This window comes from Acanthopagrus latus, chromosome 20 (genome assembly GCF_904848185.1).
Source record: "Acanthopagrus latus isolate v.2019 chromosome 20, fAcaLat1.1, whole genome shotgun sequence".
NCBI classification, from domain to species: domain Eukaryota; kingdom Metazoa; phylum Chordata; class Actinopteri; order Spariformes; family Sparidae; genus Acanthopagrus; species Acanthopagrus latus.
Window position 1 is genome coordinate 3110413 of NC_051058.1, and position 12120 is coordinate 3122532.

Below are 12120 nucleotides of genomic sequence, written 5' to 3' on the forward strand. Positions count from 1 at the left end.
ACAGTGGATTTTCTTTTTCTCGTAAAGCGCCTTTAGAACTTTTTGCAACAATAGCAGTAACTGTTAAACAGATATTGCAAACTCTACATGTTTCTTGGCTAAAATGTACAGTATTTTCCTCACATTACCTCAGAAAAGGAACGGTTCACTCGAAGATGAAACAGTCATTACTAAAACCTAAAATGGCTCCATAAGGTGCGTCATGTGCTGTCGAGGTCTCTGGAAGCCCTAAGCTCCACAAATGGATTTTAAAAGACATTACTTCCACCTCTTTTAGAGCCAAATTCATCACTGCTACTGCAGTGATAAGTGTGTAGGGGTGTACATAACATTTTTTCAAATCAAGTTGCAATCTATGTGCTTGATTTATACTGGATGAGCTGTATGGAGGCGTTTTCCTTCTCTTTAATTTTCTTTAATTTTCATTTTTTTTAATGTTCATTTTCAAGGTAACATTTGGTAACCCATCACCCAACACAAAGTAGGGTACAGATTTGATTAACAAAATAAATGACCATAAGTCTTTATGAACGTATTCCACATTTTAACATGATAAAGGTCAATGACAGATAAAGAAGTGTCCTGAATGTTAGCCTATATAGTACAGTTGCAGTTTGAGTGGATGGGGTCTTTCACAGCCAACTGTTAAAGAGATCACATGTCATGGATATAGTTTGATGATGAGACTTGACTGACCGTGGTGTCTCATATGCAAACAACCCAAAAGTTGTGTGTTTTCAGAGTAGACATTCCAAGCTCAAACCAAAAACTGCCATCAGATTCTAATCCATAGACTGTTCAGTTCTGACTGACACCAGCAGAAACATCTCATGTGAAATAACTGTTTTGTTCATATGATATCCCATTGTTTACATTAAAGAAAGAGTTTTCTGGCCTTGGAAAACAACAAAATGGAACTTCCTATTAAAAAAGCATGCGGTTGTTCAGTCTCATCCCTGGAATATCATACTGACACTTAAAGGTTGGTGTCCGACCTGAGCTGCAAACACAAAGTGCCGGTATTTCACACTCCTGGGATGTATGTATCTTTAGCCAGGAAGTTACATTTTGTTGCTCTCAGCAGTTACAACTATAACACAATAAAAACCCAAGTTACCAAAAGAATAGATTTTCACATACAAACCTTTAATACAGTCAATAAAGAACAAATTAAGTATTACGACACAGACATCTCTGGTACATCCTGGGTGTCTCAATCAACTGTAAGTGTACAGAGTCCAGACCATGGTTACACGCCTCTCATCGGTTCAGTTGTGACGGAGTTGAACTTCTGTTTATCAAGTCCAACAGAGAGTGTCACATAATGATGGAGCACAGAGACAGGAAGCTGAGTAGGATGATGTGCTGTTCCCGTCGATCTCTGGTATTCAGCTGAGGTGTCAGTCAAAACAAGTCCTTCTCGGTCGACAGCAACAAAACCCGGGGAATTATGACCTCCCAGTCCAGTCCAGTCAGCTTCAGACCATGTCCACCAGTTTAAACTTGCCCTCCTGTTTGAGTGGCAGGATGTTGATGAAGGTCTTGTAGAGCACAACTGCTTTAGGCAGCTTGGTGATGACCTTGGTGGCCTCGGGGCTGCGTGGTGGTGGGATGTAGACCTCCTTGGTGAACCTGACGCACCCATCCTCCAGAGCAAAGAGCGTGTTGTTGGTGCCCATCCCCACCTGCAGGAGAGGAAAGGACGTGATGCACATTGAGAATGTGGACATTTTTACTACATCAAATCAGTGTTTTTGGACGTAACTTACATGAGCACCTGGGTGATACCTCATGTGCCTCTGGGTTGCAAGGATGTTACCCGCATGGACAAAATTACCTGATGAGCAACAGAAAAGTTGTTAAATAACTGTCAAATAATATATATTCACACAGCCGGGTGCCATAACAATGCGTGTTCAAGGTGACGAGGGAACACACAATTCTTGATAGTAGATGCTGTCATTGTTGGCTTAGGTCTTTTTATGGGTTGTGGCCGAATTTGAGCTTGCGGATGAAGAACTACACAACTAACAGGAAGTGGTTTCAAATGGTTTGTTATTACCATCCTGTTTCTTGAAGCCGTATCTCCTGCCAGGGCTCTTTCCTCCGAGGTTCTTACTGGAACCACCAGACTTCTTAGATGCAAACCTCACAGACTCTAGAAGAGAGGCCTGACCAGGCACCAACAGACCTGAGACCAGTGGCACAGAGAAATGTGAAGAAACACACTGATTCATTTTCAGCCCTGATATTTCTCAGTCACTCATATGCACTGTGGATAAAGCCACTGCTCCAAACTCCATTTGAAATGTTACAGTTTATCAGGATCTCACTTACAGTATTTAAAGTGAATTTCCGGTAAAACACACTGTAACACATTTTACGAATTCTTCAAACTTCCATAGAAACAGTATACTTTTCACAACAAAGTCAACAGAGGAGGGCAGCAGACATTTCATTAGCAATATGATGTACCGTAGTAAGTTGCTGTGTCCCAAATTTTGCTACAGTACATCATAAATTCACCCCGTCCATCTGAAGGCGTTGCTGGTAATCATGACATAGTTACAGGAAGGCACAAACTGAGTTTTGTCATGTTCACGCGGTGATGATTTGTCTATGACATTTGGTGGAAATGTGCACACTGGCAAGGTAACGTTAGCGTCGCTAGTTAGGTTAGCATGTAAAACAGCAATTGTTTAAAACGGACGTGTACAGTAAGCGCGGCGCTGCCGGGAAATATTACATCATTTTTTTGAAGAGCTATTTGTAAATTATAAATATTTTATACCTGCTCTGGACTTGAGCATCAAGGACGCCAGGGCTGCCATCTTGAAAAATGTCGGCGCGTCACTTACGTATATGCGTCATATCCGGATATCTTTGCTGCGTTCAGGTTCTCCAAGACAGATGCAGGACCGTCATGACACACTAGAAATACTGTTCATCATTAGCTCCCAAATTGTCGCTAAATGCTATCAACAGTAACAGTAACATGATTAACAGCAGACTACTAACAATATTTTTTAGACCTGGGGATATGCAAGCGTTCCGGGATGAAATATCCCCTCCAGTTAATGTTTGACAAAAAAATGTTCCCTACGTCATGAGTATGAGTTATGGACTGGCCGTCGTTAACGCTATTGTAGGATCGCCCCGATTACCTTGAACGCAACATTACCTCGCAACCCGCGGAAATCAAACAAGCTCTCCTTCGACAGAAAGACAGAAGTTACCGTTGTGTGCGTTTACCTAAATAACGTTGGATGCTTACAAACTAGAGCTAGCAGCTAATGCAAGTAGCAATTATGTCTGAATGCAAGATTTCGTAGAAAGGGAATATGGAAAGTCGTGTTTCAAGTCATTCCAAACGTTTGCCCACGTCTCTTTGTATGGTAATGGTGAGTGTTCGTGTTTCGCGACTGTCTCTTTTAAGGGCATAATACTGTGCCGAACTCAACATGAAAATTAATTTCTTTCCTATTGCTGTGTTCTGCTAAGCTTAAGTAATACGTCCAATTCACTAAGCAGCCATCAGTAAAGTGTCACAAACGGCCTGTACCAAGTATACAGAACCCAATGTTACTAGAATAAGCTCTGTTTAATGGGCTTATATACACCAAGTATTGTAAACTACTCATACTTCGTGTGTTTTCTAGGTTGTGCACTAACTGATAATATTACCACACGTTCACAATCTAAGAAAAGTACATTTGATAGGTTTCTGTGTTAGAGTTGGTGGGTTGCCAGAGGAAAATGCACTTGGAGGAGAAGGATAGTCTGTACAATGGTGAACCTGTGCTAATTCTGGATTCATATCTCTTATACAGTGGCTCTGTGATGTTCTGATAGAACATGGGCAGCTACAGTGACTCCACCAGTGACCTGGACGAAGAGTTGCCTGTGTTTGACTTTCTCCAGCCGGGTCGACACCTCAGCCAAGCCTCCCAGAACATAGGTGGCTCTAATGCAGAAGGGGCAGCCGCTCTCTCCTCAGCAAAGGGCAACGCGGGCGCAAGTACAGGAAGAGCTGATGTAATGATGATTAGCAGCGATTCTGATGACGATGCACCTCATGTCCCACTGGCACAGAGACTGAAACAGAAACAAGACAATCTGATTAGGACCTCCTCCACCGTCACTAATGGGAAGGATGCTGAGCAGTGTTCGCCGTCCAATCTGGCCGGCTCACGGCTCTCTTGCCAGAATGGCTTTTCAGAGGCAGAGCGTCCGCTCAGCCTCCATCAGATGAGAACACTGAACTCAGATGGCTCAGAGGATTCGGCGGCGGCTCTACCTCAGCGATGGCTGCCTCCAAAGCATCTCTCCAACACAGGAAGCGCCGACACGTCTCCTGTCAAGAGGAAACCTGCCAAGCGGACGGCGGAGGAAATCCAGGCCTCCAGGGAGGAGGCTCGGAGGAGGAGGGAGGCCAGGGAGAGACAGCAGGGGGGCAAGGAGGTGCTCAGGCAGGAACAAGAGAGACAGAAGGCAGAGAAGAAAGCTTTGGCGGAGGCTGCCAAGGCTCTGAGGCCAGAGGAGTGTATAAAGCACATGGTGGTGGCTGTGGACCCAGGTAAAGCTGAAACGCACTTGGCACTTTGCACAAGTCATTAAAAATCCCTTTCACTGTCAGTCACACCTGTTGATTTGTTGTAGATTTTTATATTGCAGGTAAATCCCAGGTGCTTGTTGCTTCCTGCCTCAGAGCCATTATTGATGCTGTCTCATTTCTTCATTGTGGTAACTATGTGTGTATGCAGCTCTGTTACAGCTGGAAGGAGGTGGGACTCTGCTGGCGGCGGTGCAGGCTCTGGGTTGTAGCTGCGCCATAGAGAAACAACCCCTCCCACGCAGTGTGAGCTGGATGAGGAGGGCTCCCTGTGCACAGGTGATAACACACACTGTCACATTATTTTCCCATTGCTGTGTTCTAGTCAAGGTGAAGCATGAATGTATACTTGTCAAAAAACACATTGCATTAATTACTTTCAACAGATAAGACAATGGTTTAGAAAGAGGAGCAGTTGTGAGTGCTCACATAATAGTAACACCACTAAATGAAGTCCTTCATAATGAGTGATGTAGTGCTGATTTCCTGTCTGTTCCCTGTGTGTCATAGCCAGACGATGCAGCGTGTCTACCAGAGGCCCATGTTGTGATGCAGATGACAGTGGATGACATCATCACTCTAATCCACAACTGCATTCAGGTTAGAGTTGCAAATGATTAATCAATTAGCTGTTAGCTATTTAATCAATCTGCAACTATCTTGATAATTAATTCATTGGTTTGGGTTTTTTTAAGGAAAACAAACAAATGATTTCAGCTTCTTAACAGACAAAATCACCTTAGAATAAAAGTTCAGTCATTATTTATGGTGCAGTCTGAAGTGGCTGCATGAGCTCATCTGTGCATCGATGGTGTAAATAACATCTTTTCAAATACATTTGGGACCTCAGGGCAGACTTGGGTTACGCCGGATGGAGCTGGATGGAGCCATTTTCTGTTCTTTAAGTTGTTTTTACCTTTTAAAAACCAATCCCTAGCCTCTTCAGTTGCTTAATGATAATGCTGCAACTCTCTTTTTCTGTAAAGCTCTAGAAATGTTTTATGGACATGATGATGACTGAATTTTTATTTCTGGGTGAACCTTTCCTTTTAAAATGAGACTATTTTCTGGTTTCGTTCCTCCTCTATGACAGTAAACTAAATACTTTTTGTAGACAAAACAAGACACGAGGTGGTTACGTTGGACTTTGGGAAACACTGAACGACTTTTTTCACAGTTTTCTGACATTTTATTGAAAAAACAACACATTGAATAAATGAGAAAATAATTAACAGATTGACCGACAGCACAAATATTTGTTAGTGGGGAACTTTTCCACAGTTAAACAACACCATCAACAGAGTGACTCACCTTGCTGCTCTAAAATGACATCACACTTTCATGAAGCTGATGGGAAAATGGAGTCAGTGTAAAAAGGAACAGTACCAGCATGGAGAATAAAGTGAGAGTGAGAGCAGAACAGATGGAGGAACTGAAATGTAACACGGCAGAAAATTACAGCAAATACAGCAGTAGAATAATAAGTATAAGTATAGTAAATAAGGAACATGAACAACATTAAATATGAGTGTACACGTAAGTAGAAATAATTCAGTTAAGGACCACACAGTGTAGCAGACTGTATTTGTCTCCAGTGTGAAGCACCATCAACAAAAACACAAATTAGTAATAATAAATGACTAACAAACAATGGCTATAATATCCATCATAAATCATCTTCCAACAGCAACATATTACAGTTCTCTCACATGGCAGAACGAGTTTAGAACTCATATTGCAGTGGGAATAAAGCTGTTTTTTAGAATACTTAGTGGTCGCGGTTGGCAGTGATTTATAGCCTCTCCCATACGGTAACAGCTACTACAGCTAGAGTAGAGGGTGAGTGGGAACTGGGATCATTTTCCTCATCCTTCACAGGCCATGAATGTAAAATACGAAGATGGATAGTGTGAGATGAGCTCGATTTTTGTTTAATATCCTTTAATAGTTTTGATATATTTTTATAAGACTGTTATTCAATGTTTTTGTCATTTCATGAAAAGCCCCAAACCAACAGTACTTTCTGATTTCCCCACCCGGTCTGTCACAAATTTACACTGATCAGCCACAACATTGAAACCACTGATAGGTGAGTCCTGGCACCCATGTGGATGCCACTTGACACACACCACTCATCCAAACCCATGGCAACTACACTCACCGATGACAATGGCTCCCCCAGCAGAACAATGCGCTCTGACACACCCCAAAAACTGCTCAGGAACAGCTTGAGGTACACAATAAAGGGCCAAAGGCTTTTACTAGGCCTCCAAAATCCCTAGATCCCAATCCAATCGAGCATCCGTGGGAAGTGCCAGAACAAGTCCAACACATGGAGGCTCCACCTCCCAACACACAGGACCCAAAGGATCCACTACAAACGCACCGGTGCCAGACACCACAGGACACCCTTGTGGTCTTATGACCAGGTCTTATGTTTTGGCAGCACAAGCTGAACCTGCACAAGATGAAGTAGGTGGTTTTAATGTTGTGACTGATCGGTGTATGTCCGTTTAGTTTTTTGATTTTATGATACATATTTATCCGTGTTTCCATTAACAAATAACGTTAAAGATGCACTCTGTAATTTTGTGTAATATTTGTACGTTTGTATTATTACCTCATTAACATTTAATAATAAAACACATTCTCCAGACCTACACAGTGCCCCTTTTAACATGCTAACGGGAGCATTTCACTGCTTTTAATTTTACCTTAACAAGTGATCCATTTCACTTCACATATAGTATTTTCAAAAGCTCTGTGAAACAATTAAATAATAGTTTGGTGTTTAAAAAATAAAATAAAAACTGGAAGGGACCATTTGAAATATGTTCTTCTGCTGTGTTGCTGATAAGGCAGAATTGTAATATTGTCAGTATATAAAGATTATATAACAAATCTTAATTGAAATCTGATTATGTTGATATGATAATTAAATTCTGCTGTCTGCATGCAAACTAACTAAACAGAATAAGTCATTAACATTACAGTTCATCATGTAGAGAATTTTGTTCGATGTAGTGCATCAAAGTGAAAATCAGTTTTATGGATTGAACATTAGTTTCAATATTTACTATGTGCCATATTATATTGTATTATTGACTTAAGCCACATTACCCAGTCGTATCTATTGATGGCTGTTTCATTGATCTATACAGCTCCTCTTACACCGATGTACTCTCTAATTCAGGAGGAGAGGCATGGCAGGTCTGAGTCTGGTCCCACTCTGACGTCCTGGGTGCAGGACCAGCAGAGGCGCAACCCCGGCAAGACTCTCAGCTTGGTTGTCATCGACCTGGAGAAATACTTCAGGTAGGGAAGGACAGCATCTACCAGAATCTGAGGAGCTGTGGAGCTGGTAGGCGTTTGAATTCAAGAATACTTTATTTCAGAGCTGCATGTAGCAGTGCAGTTAATTAATTCCATTAAGGATCAATTATGGACTTTTTCCAGTGACTTGTTTTATCAGTGAAACATCTGAAAATAAGGAATTGGATCTTTCAGTGCCTCAAAACTCAAAGATATCCAGTTTACACTGATGGGAAATGGACAAAAGAAACACATCCTTATTTTGGAGAACCAGGACGCTGAGAGTTGTCGATGAAAAATCAACCAGTTCCAACAACAATTTATTCAGTCATATTGGAGGTGGTAGAAGTAGAGACTGCTGGAGTGATTCTCTGTGATCCGGCTTGGGCAACAGAATCAACATGGGGGAGGAGAAAAGAGAGGACACTATATAAAACATAGTGTCGAGGAGCCCTTGAGCATCTCTCAGCTCCTGTGGTTCAGTGTCTTAGTGTCTGACAGTAGAGGACTGATTGACTATGTGGAGAAGGCAGTGGAGGAGACAAGTGGCTCCCAGTGTGGGCATGTACAACAGTGTGAAGTATAGCACTCAGTGACATGCTGGAAAACAACAAGCAATGGCACTCAGATATGGTGTTAAATAGCACATCTGCTGCTGCCTTAGCATGTTGAAACATGTCACCATCACTGTCAGCAGCACTGTCAGCAGAGGCTGTCTGAATGCCACTGGAAACACTGAGAGAGAGGTGTGTGGAGAAAGAAATGGAGTAAAGAGAGCTGTCACACTTTGAGACCAGAGGATGTCCAGAGTAAAAAGAGATGTCACCTTTTACCCTCAGATCCCAGAAGTCCCAAAGCCAGAGGAGGTTTCGAGAGGGGGTCGCCGGTGAGGAGCATGGGGGAGGAAAAGCAAAGAAGCGGAAGAAGAATGGTGGAGCAGAGGTGTTACCGGAGGTGTCACGAGTTGAAGTAGAAGAGGTAGATTTCTTTTATAATTTGGAGAAGAAGAGTAAAAATGAGAATTCCACACTTGCTGTTTGTTATAATATTTACTTTTTTTTCTACCTAAAAAAATAAATTTACCCTTAAATAATATCATAATGATAATAAAAATCAATGGAAAATGAAACTTTTTTTAATACATTGTTATTTTTAATGCTTTGTTGTTATAATTTAAGGGCTTTATTGAGGGTAAAATCCCTTAAAACATCCCTCCATTTATACCTTATATGCACGGAATGTAATTTCTGATTACTGGGGACTCTTATTCAAACAAAAGACATGTGTCATGCGGGATCATGGGAGTTGTTGTCCACATTGTTCAATAATCACCATTGCTGATGAACATTAAAGTATCTACATGACCCAGGCTGAAAGGTTCCCAGACAAGATGACGTTTTAAAGTTTTATTCAAATTACGTCTAGTCCAGTCACCGCTTTCCTTCCTCACTCTCCTGGAAGTATGTGTTGAACCCCTGAATTTGCACTTAATTTGAAAACTAACGTCCTTTTCTAAGGCAGACCTTTCCACAATTTGGAGAGATTTTGACATTTTTAAATCTAGAATACAGGTATGGATTTCTTTCAGCCAGTAATGATAACAGATAAGTACCTGCTTCTCATGGCTGATGCAACAAGATGACGGAGTTAAATTGATCATTTTTGTATTTAAAAAGAAGTTACTAACCACGACTGAAGTTTATGTACGCCAGAAGCTGAGACAGGCTGAAATGTAGTGAGGAAAGATGGATGATTTAGGATTCAACAGCTCTAAAAACATTTTTTGTTTTAAAACTAAAAATCTTTGTCTTTGTCCTCAGTTTATGCTTAGGCTTAGGTTTAGGCTTAGGTTTCTACCCATTACAACTGACTGTTAATTGAATGTCTGGATAAAAGGATCTCTGTTTAACGTACTGAACATTTTGATTTACATTCCAGGGATTGGTTTGTATTCATCAGTAAATCATTCTGTCCTCTAACGTCCCATCAGGCAGTGGTGCATCTGCAGCTTCACACTGGTGTCTCAGTTCGCTTCTTGTCAACCTGGAAGGACTTCTCAGATCACATCACCATGACAACCAAAGCAGTTGCAGAAGCCCCTTTCAAGTGAGTGAGCTCTTTACCACCTCGCCTGGCTCGTTTTCTGTCAGATCAGACAATCGTTACCCATGCTCCTGTGTGTTTTCAGGCGAGAGAGGGAGAACACGGGCTTCTCTTTCTACCTGGAGAGTGAGTGGGCAGGGGGGCAGCGGGTGGATAAAGCTGGAAAAGGGCTGCTGCAGGTGTGGAAGAGACAGATCCAACAGCTGAACAGAGTCAGTCCAGACATGGCCTCAGCCATTCTGGCAGCATACCCCTCCCCACAGCTGCTCAACAAGGTACACTCATTATAGCAGCCCAGTTCTGCTATCTTTGCCCCTGAAACTTTTCTTGTAACAACAGTGGCCATGTGTATGTGTCAAGACCTCTCTCCTTTTCTTCTCACGTCTTTAAGCCAGGTTTAGCTTGTTAAATGTATTGCTCAAACATGCTGAACTGTTCTGTCTTTGAACTCTGTCTAATGTGTTGTTTTTACTTTTTTTGTTTTTGTTTTCCTGCTTTCCTACTGATTATATGTTATGTATGAACTTATTTTGCTCAAAAAAGCATCATACAGCTTCTAGACAAGTGCAGAATCCCTCTTATTATAAATGCATCTTATAAATAAGGGATTATTGTCTGGGTGACACCCTGATTCAAAAGGGTATTGGGGGGAGTCCACTAGGGAGTTTTTTGTACATGGGGTTTAATTATTACAGCAACAGAGCGAGGTCAAAACATTTTCAGTCTTATTCATATCTGCAATACTTTAGAATAATATGTTTTCTTATTTACTTGTCTTTCCACAGGCTTACAATCTGTGCAAGAACGACTACGAGAAGATCTCCCTGCTGTCTGACCTTCTGATCCGCAGGGGAGAAGGCGTCACTTCCACGAGTCGACGGGTCGGTCCGGAGCTTTCCAAACGCCTCTTCCTCATGATGAACTCGTGTGACCCTGAGCAGACACTAGACTCCACCGTCTGATCTATGAAAGCTGTTTCCAGTATCTTTGGACTAGTCACAACATCAAATTTGATACAAAGTGGTTGGAATTCTGCTTTTTATGTGATGTGTATATAATCAACGTTTTATGAAAATATTGTTTTAGAAGGCTATCAATGAGAAAAAATTCAATAAGAAATATCATATACAGTCATTAAAAGGAAACTCATATTTTGCAACATGGGTTTCATTAAATTGCGGTCATTCCGGCTATGGTTCATGCTAACTCTATGTTTACGTCAGAATAGCAGATTTTACTTATTTTTCAAATGCCTGTCTCACCAAAAGTAAGCAAAGAAAGGAGCCTTATGGATTAGCATTTGTGGCCAATTAGCTTAAGCTCACCGAAGCGAACAGGGCTCACAATGTGAAGCAGCAGCAAATTAAAGGTTAATTTGTGTCATGTCTTGGAAAACCTCTGGTAAACATGGCCACGCTTGAGTCATAAACAAAGAAATTAGCCCTCTGTTCAGTGATGTCAGTGGTGTCTTCCAGTTGGACCCGGGGCGAAACAGGTCTGCAACTGGTGATGTTGATTATAATTTTCTTGAATCTTCCCTCACAAACCTTCCCTCGTATATTGATGGTGACCTAAACAAAGCCTATCACGTACGTACAAACTGCTGTGCAGCCAGTTGTCCTAGACATAGATCTTTGTATAAAGCAATCCAAGGGTCGCATTTCTTTCTTTACTTTAGTTTTGACTATAACAATTTTGAAACATTTTGTATACATTGTCATTTTATGTGAAATTCATTGAGAGTCTGATACTACTAGTAATTATGAGTATCCACAAGTTTCCTGGCGATGTCACTGGGGAACTTATTATGAGGGATACCTCCAGTGCTAGGCAGAACTAACGCAAGTCACAAAGTATCATAATAAAGATGATGAACGAATAGTAATGATGCATTGGTGGCACTGTCAAGGCCTTAGATGCATTAGCTAAGTGGGCTAGACAAAAATAAAAGCCTTAGATATATTGGCCTGATAAACGTGCTTAACCTAGATATCCATGGATGAATGATACACCATACCAATCACTCTCAGAAAGAGGATTTGCATTGTTATCAGGGACGCTGATTCCTGTTCAGTGACTGCACCCATCAAAGT

General features: G+C 41.4%; 2 protein-coding genes across 2 annotated transcripts; one reads left to right on the forward strand and one right to left on the reverse strand.

Moving 5' to 3' along the window:
• Positions 1 to 1125: 1125 nt before the first annotated feature.
• On the reverse strand, positions 1126 to 2926 carry mrpl27 (mitochondrial ribosomal protein L27). The gene is made up of 4 exons (XM_037081864.1): positions 2792 to 2926; positions 2063 to 2191; positions 1770 to 1837; positions 1126 to 1685 (listed from the first exon to the last, which is right to left on the reverse strand). Exons 1-4 carry the CDS (start codon positions 2829 to 2831, stop codon positions 1479 to 1481), a joined length of 444 nt encoding a protein of 147 aa, XP_036937759.1. The 5' UTR covers positions 2832 to 2926; the 3' UTR covers positions 1126 to 1478.
• A 220-nt stretch (positions 2927 to 3146) lies between these two features.
• On the forward strand, positions 3147 to 11908 carry eme1 (essential meiotic structure-specific endonuclease 1). The gene is made up of 9 exons (XM_037081863.1): positions 3147 to 3401; positions 3831 to 4576; positions 4764 to 4891; positions 5123 to 5212; positions 7806 to 7927; positions 8764 to 8902; positions 9915 to 10030; positions 10113 to 10302; positions 10813 to 11908. Exons 2-9 carry the CDS (start codon positions 3856 to 3858, stop codon positions 10987 to 10989), a joined length of 1683 nt encoding a protein of 560 aa, XP_036937758.1. The 5' UTR covers positions 3147 to 3401; positions 3831 to 3855; the 3' UTR covers positions 10990 to 11908.
• Positions 11909 to 12120: the final 212 nt, after the last annotated feature.

Excerpts from the sequence above, each read along its gene's own strand:
- mrpl27 (XM_037081864.1), bottom strand. The coding sequence starts at position 2,831 with ATGGCAGCCCTGGCGTCCTTGATGCTCAAGTCCAGAGCAG. Across the intron at positions 2,192-2,791 it reads GATGCTCAAGTCCAGAGCAG|GTCTGTTGGTGCCTGGTCAG; the intron begins GTATAAAATATT and ends CACTGGTCTCAG. Across the intron at positions 1,686-1,769 it reads GGTATCACCCAGGTGCTCAT|GTGGGGATGGGCACCAACAA; the intron begins GTAAGTTACGTC and ends CCTCTCCTGCAG.
- eme1 (XM_037081863.1), top strand. The coding sequence starts at position 3,856 with ATGGGCAGCTACAGTGACTCCACCAGTGACCTGGACGAAGAGTTGCCT. Across the intron at positions 8,903-9,914 it reads CACGAGTTGAAGTAGAAGAG|GCAGTGGTGCATCTGCAGCT; the intron begins GTAGATTTCTTT and ends ACGTCCCATCAG. Across the intron at positions 10,031-10,112 it reads GTTGCAGAAGCCCCTTTCAA|GCGAGAGAGGGAGAACACGG; the intron begins GTGAGTGAGCTC and ends GTGTGTTTTCAG.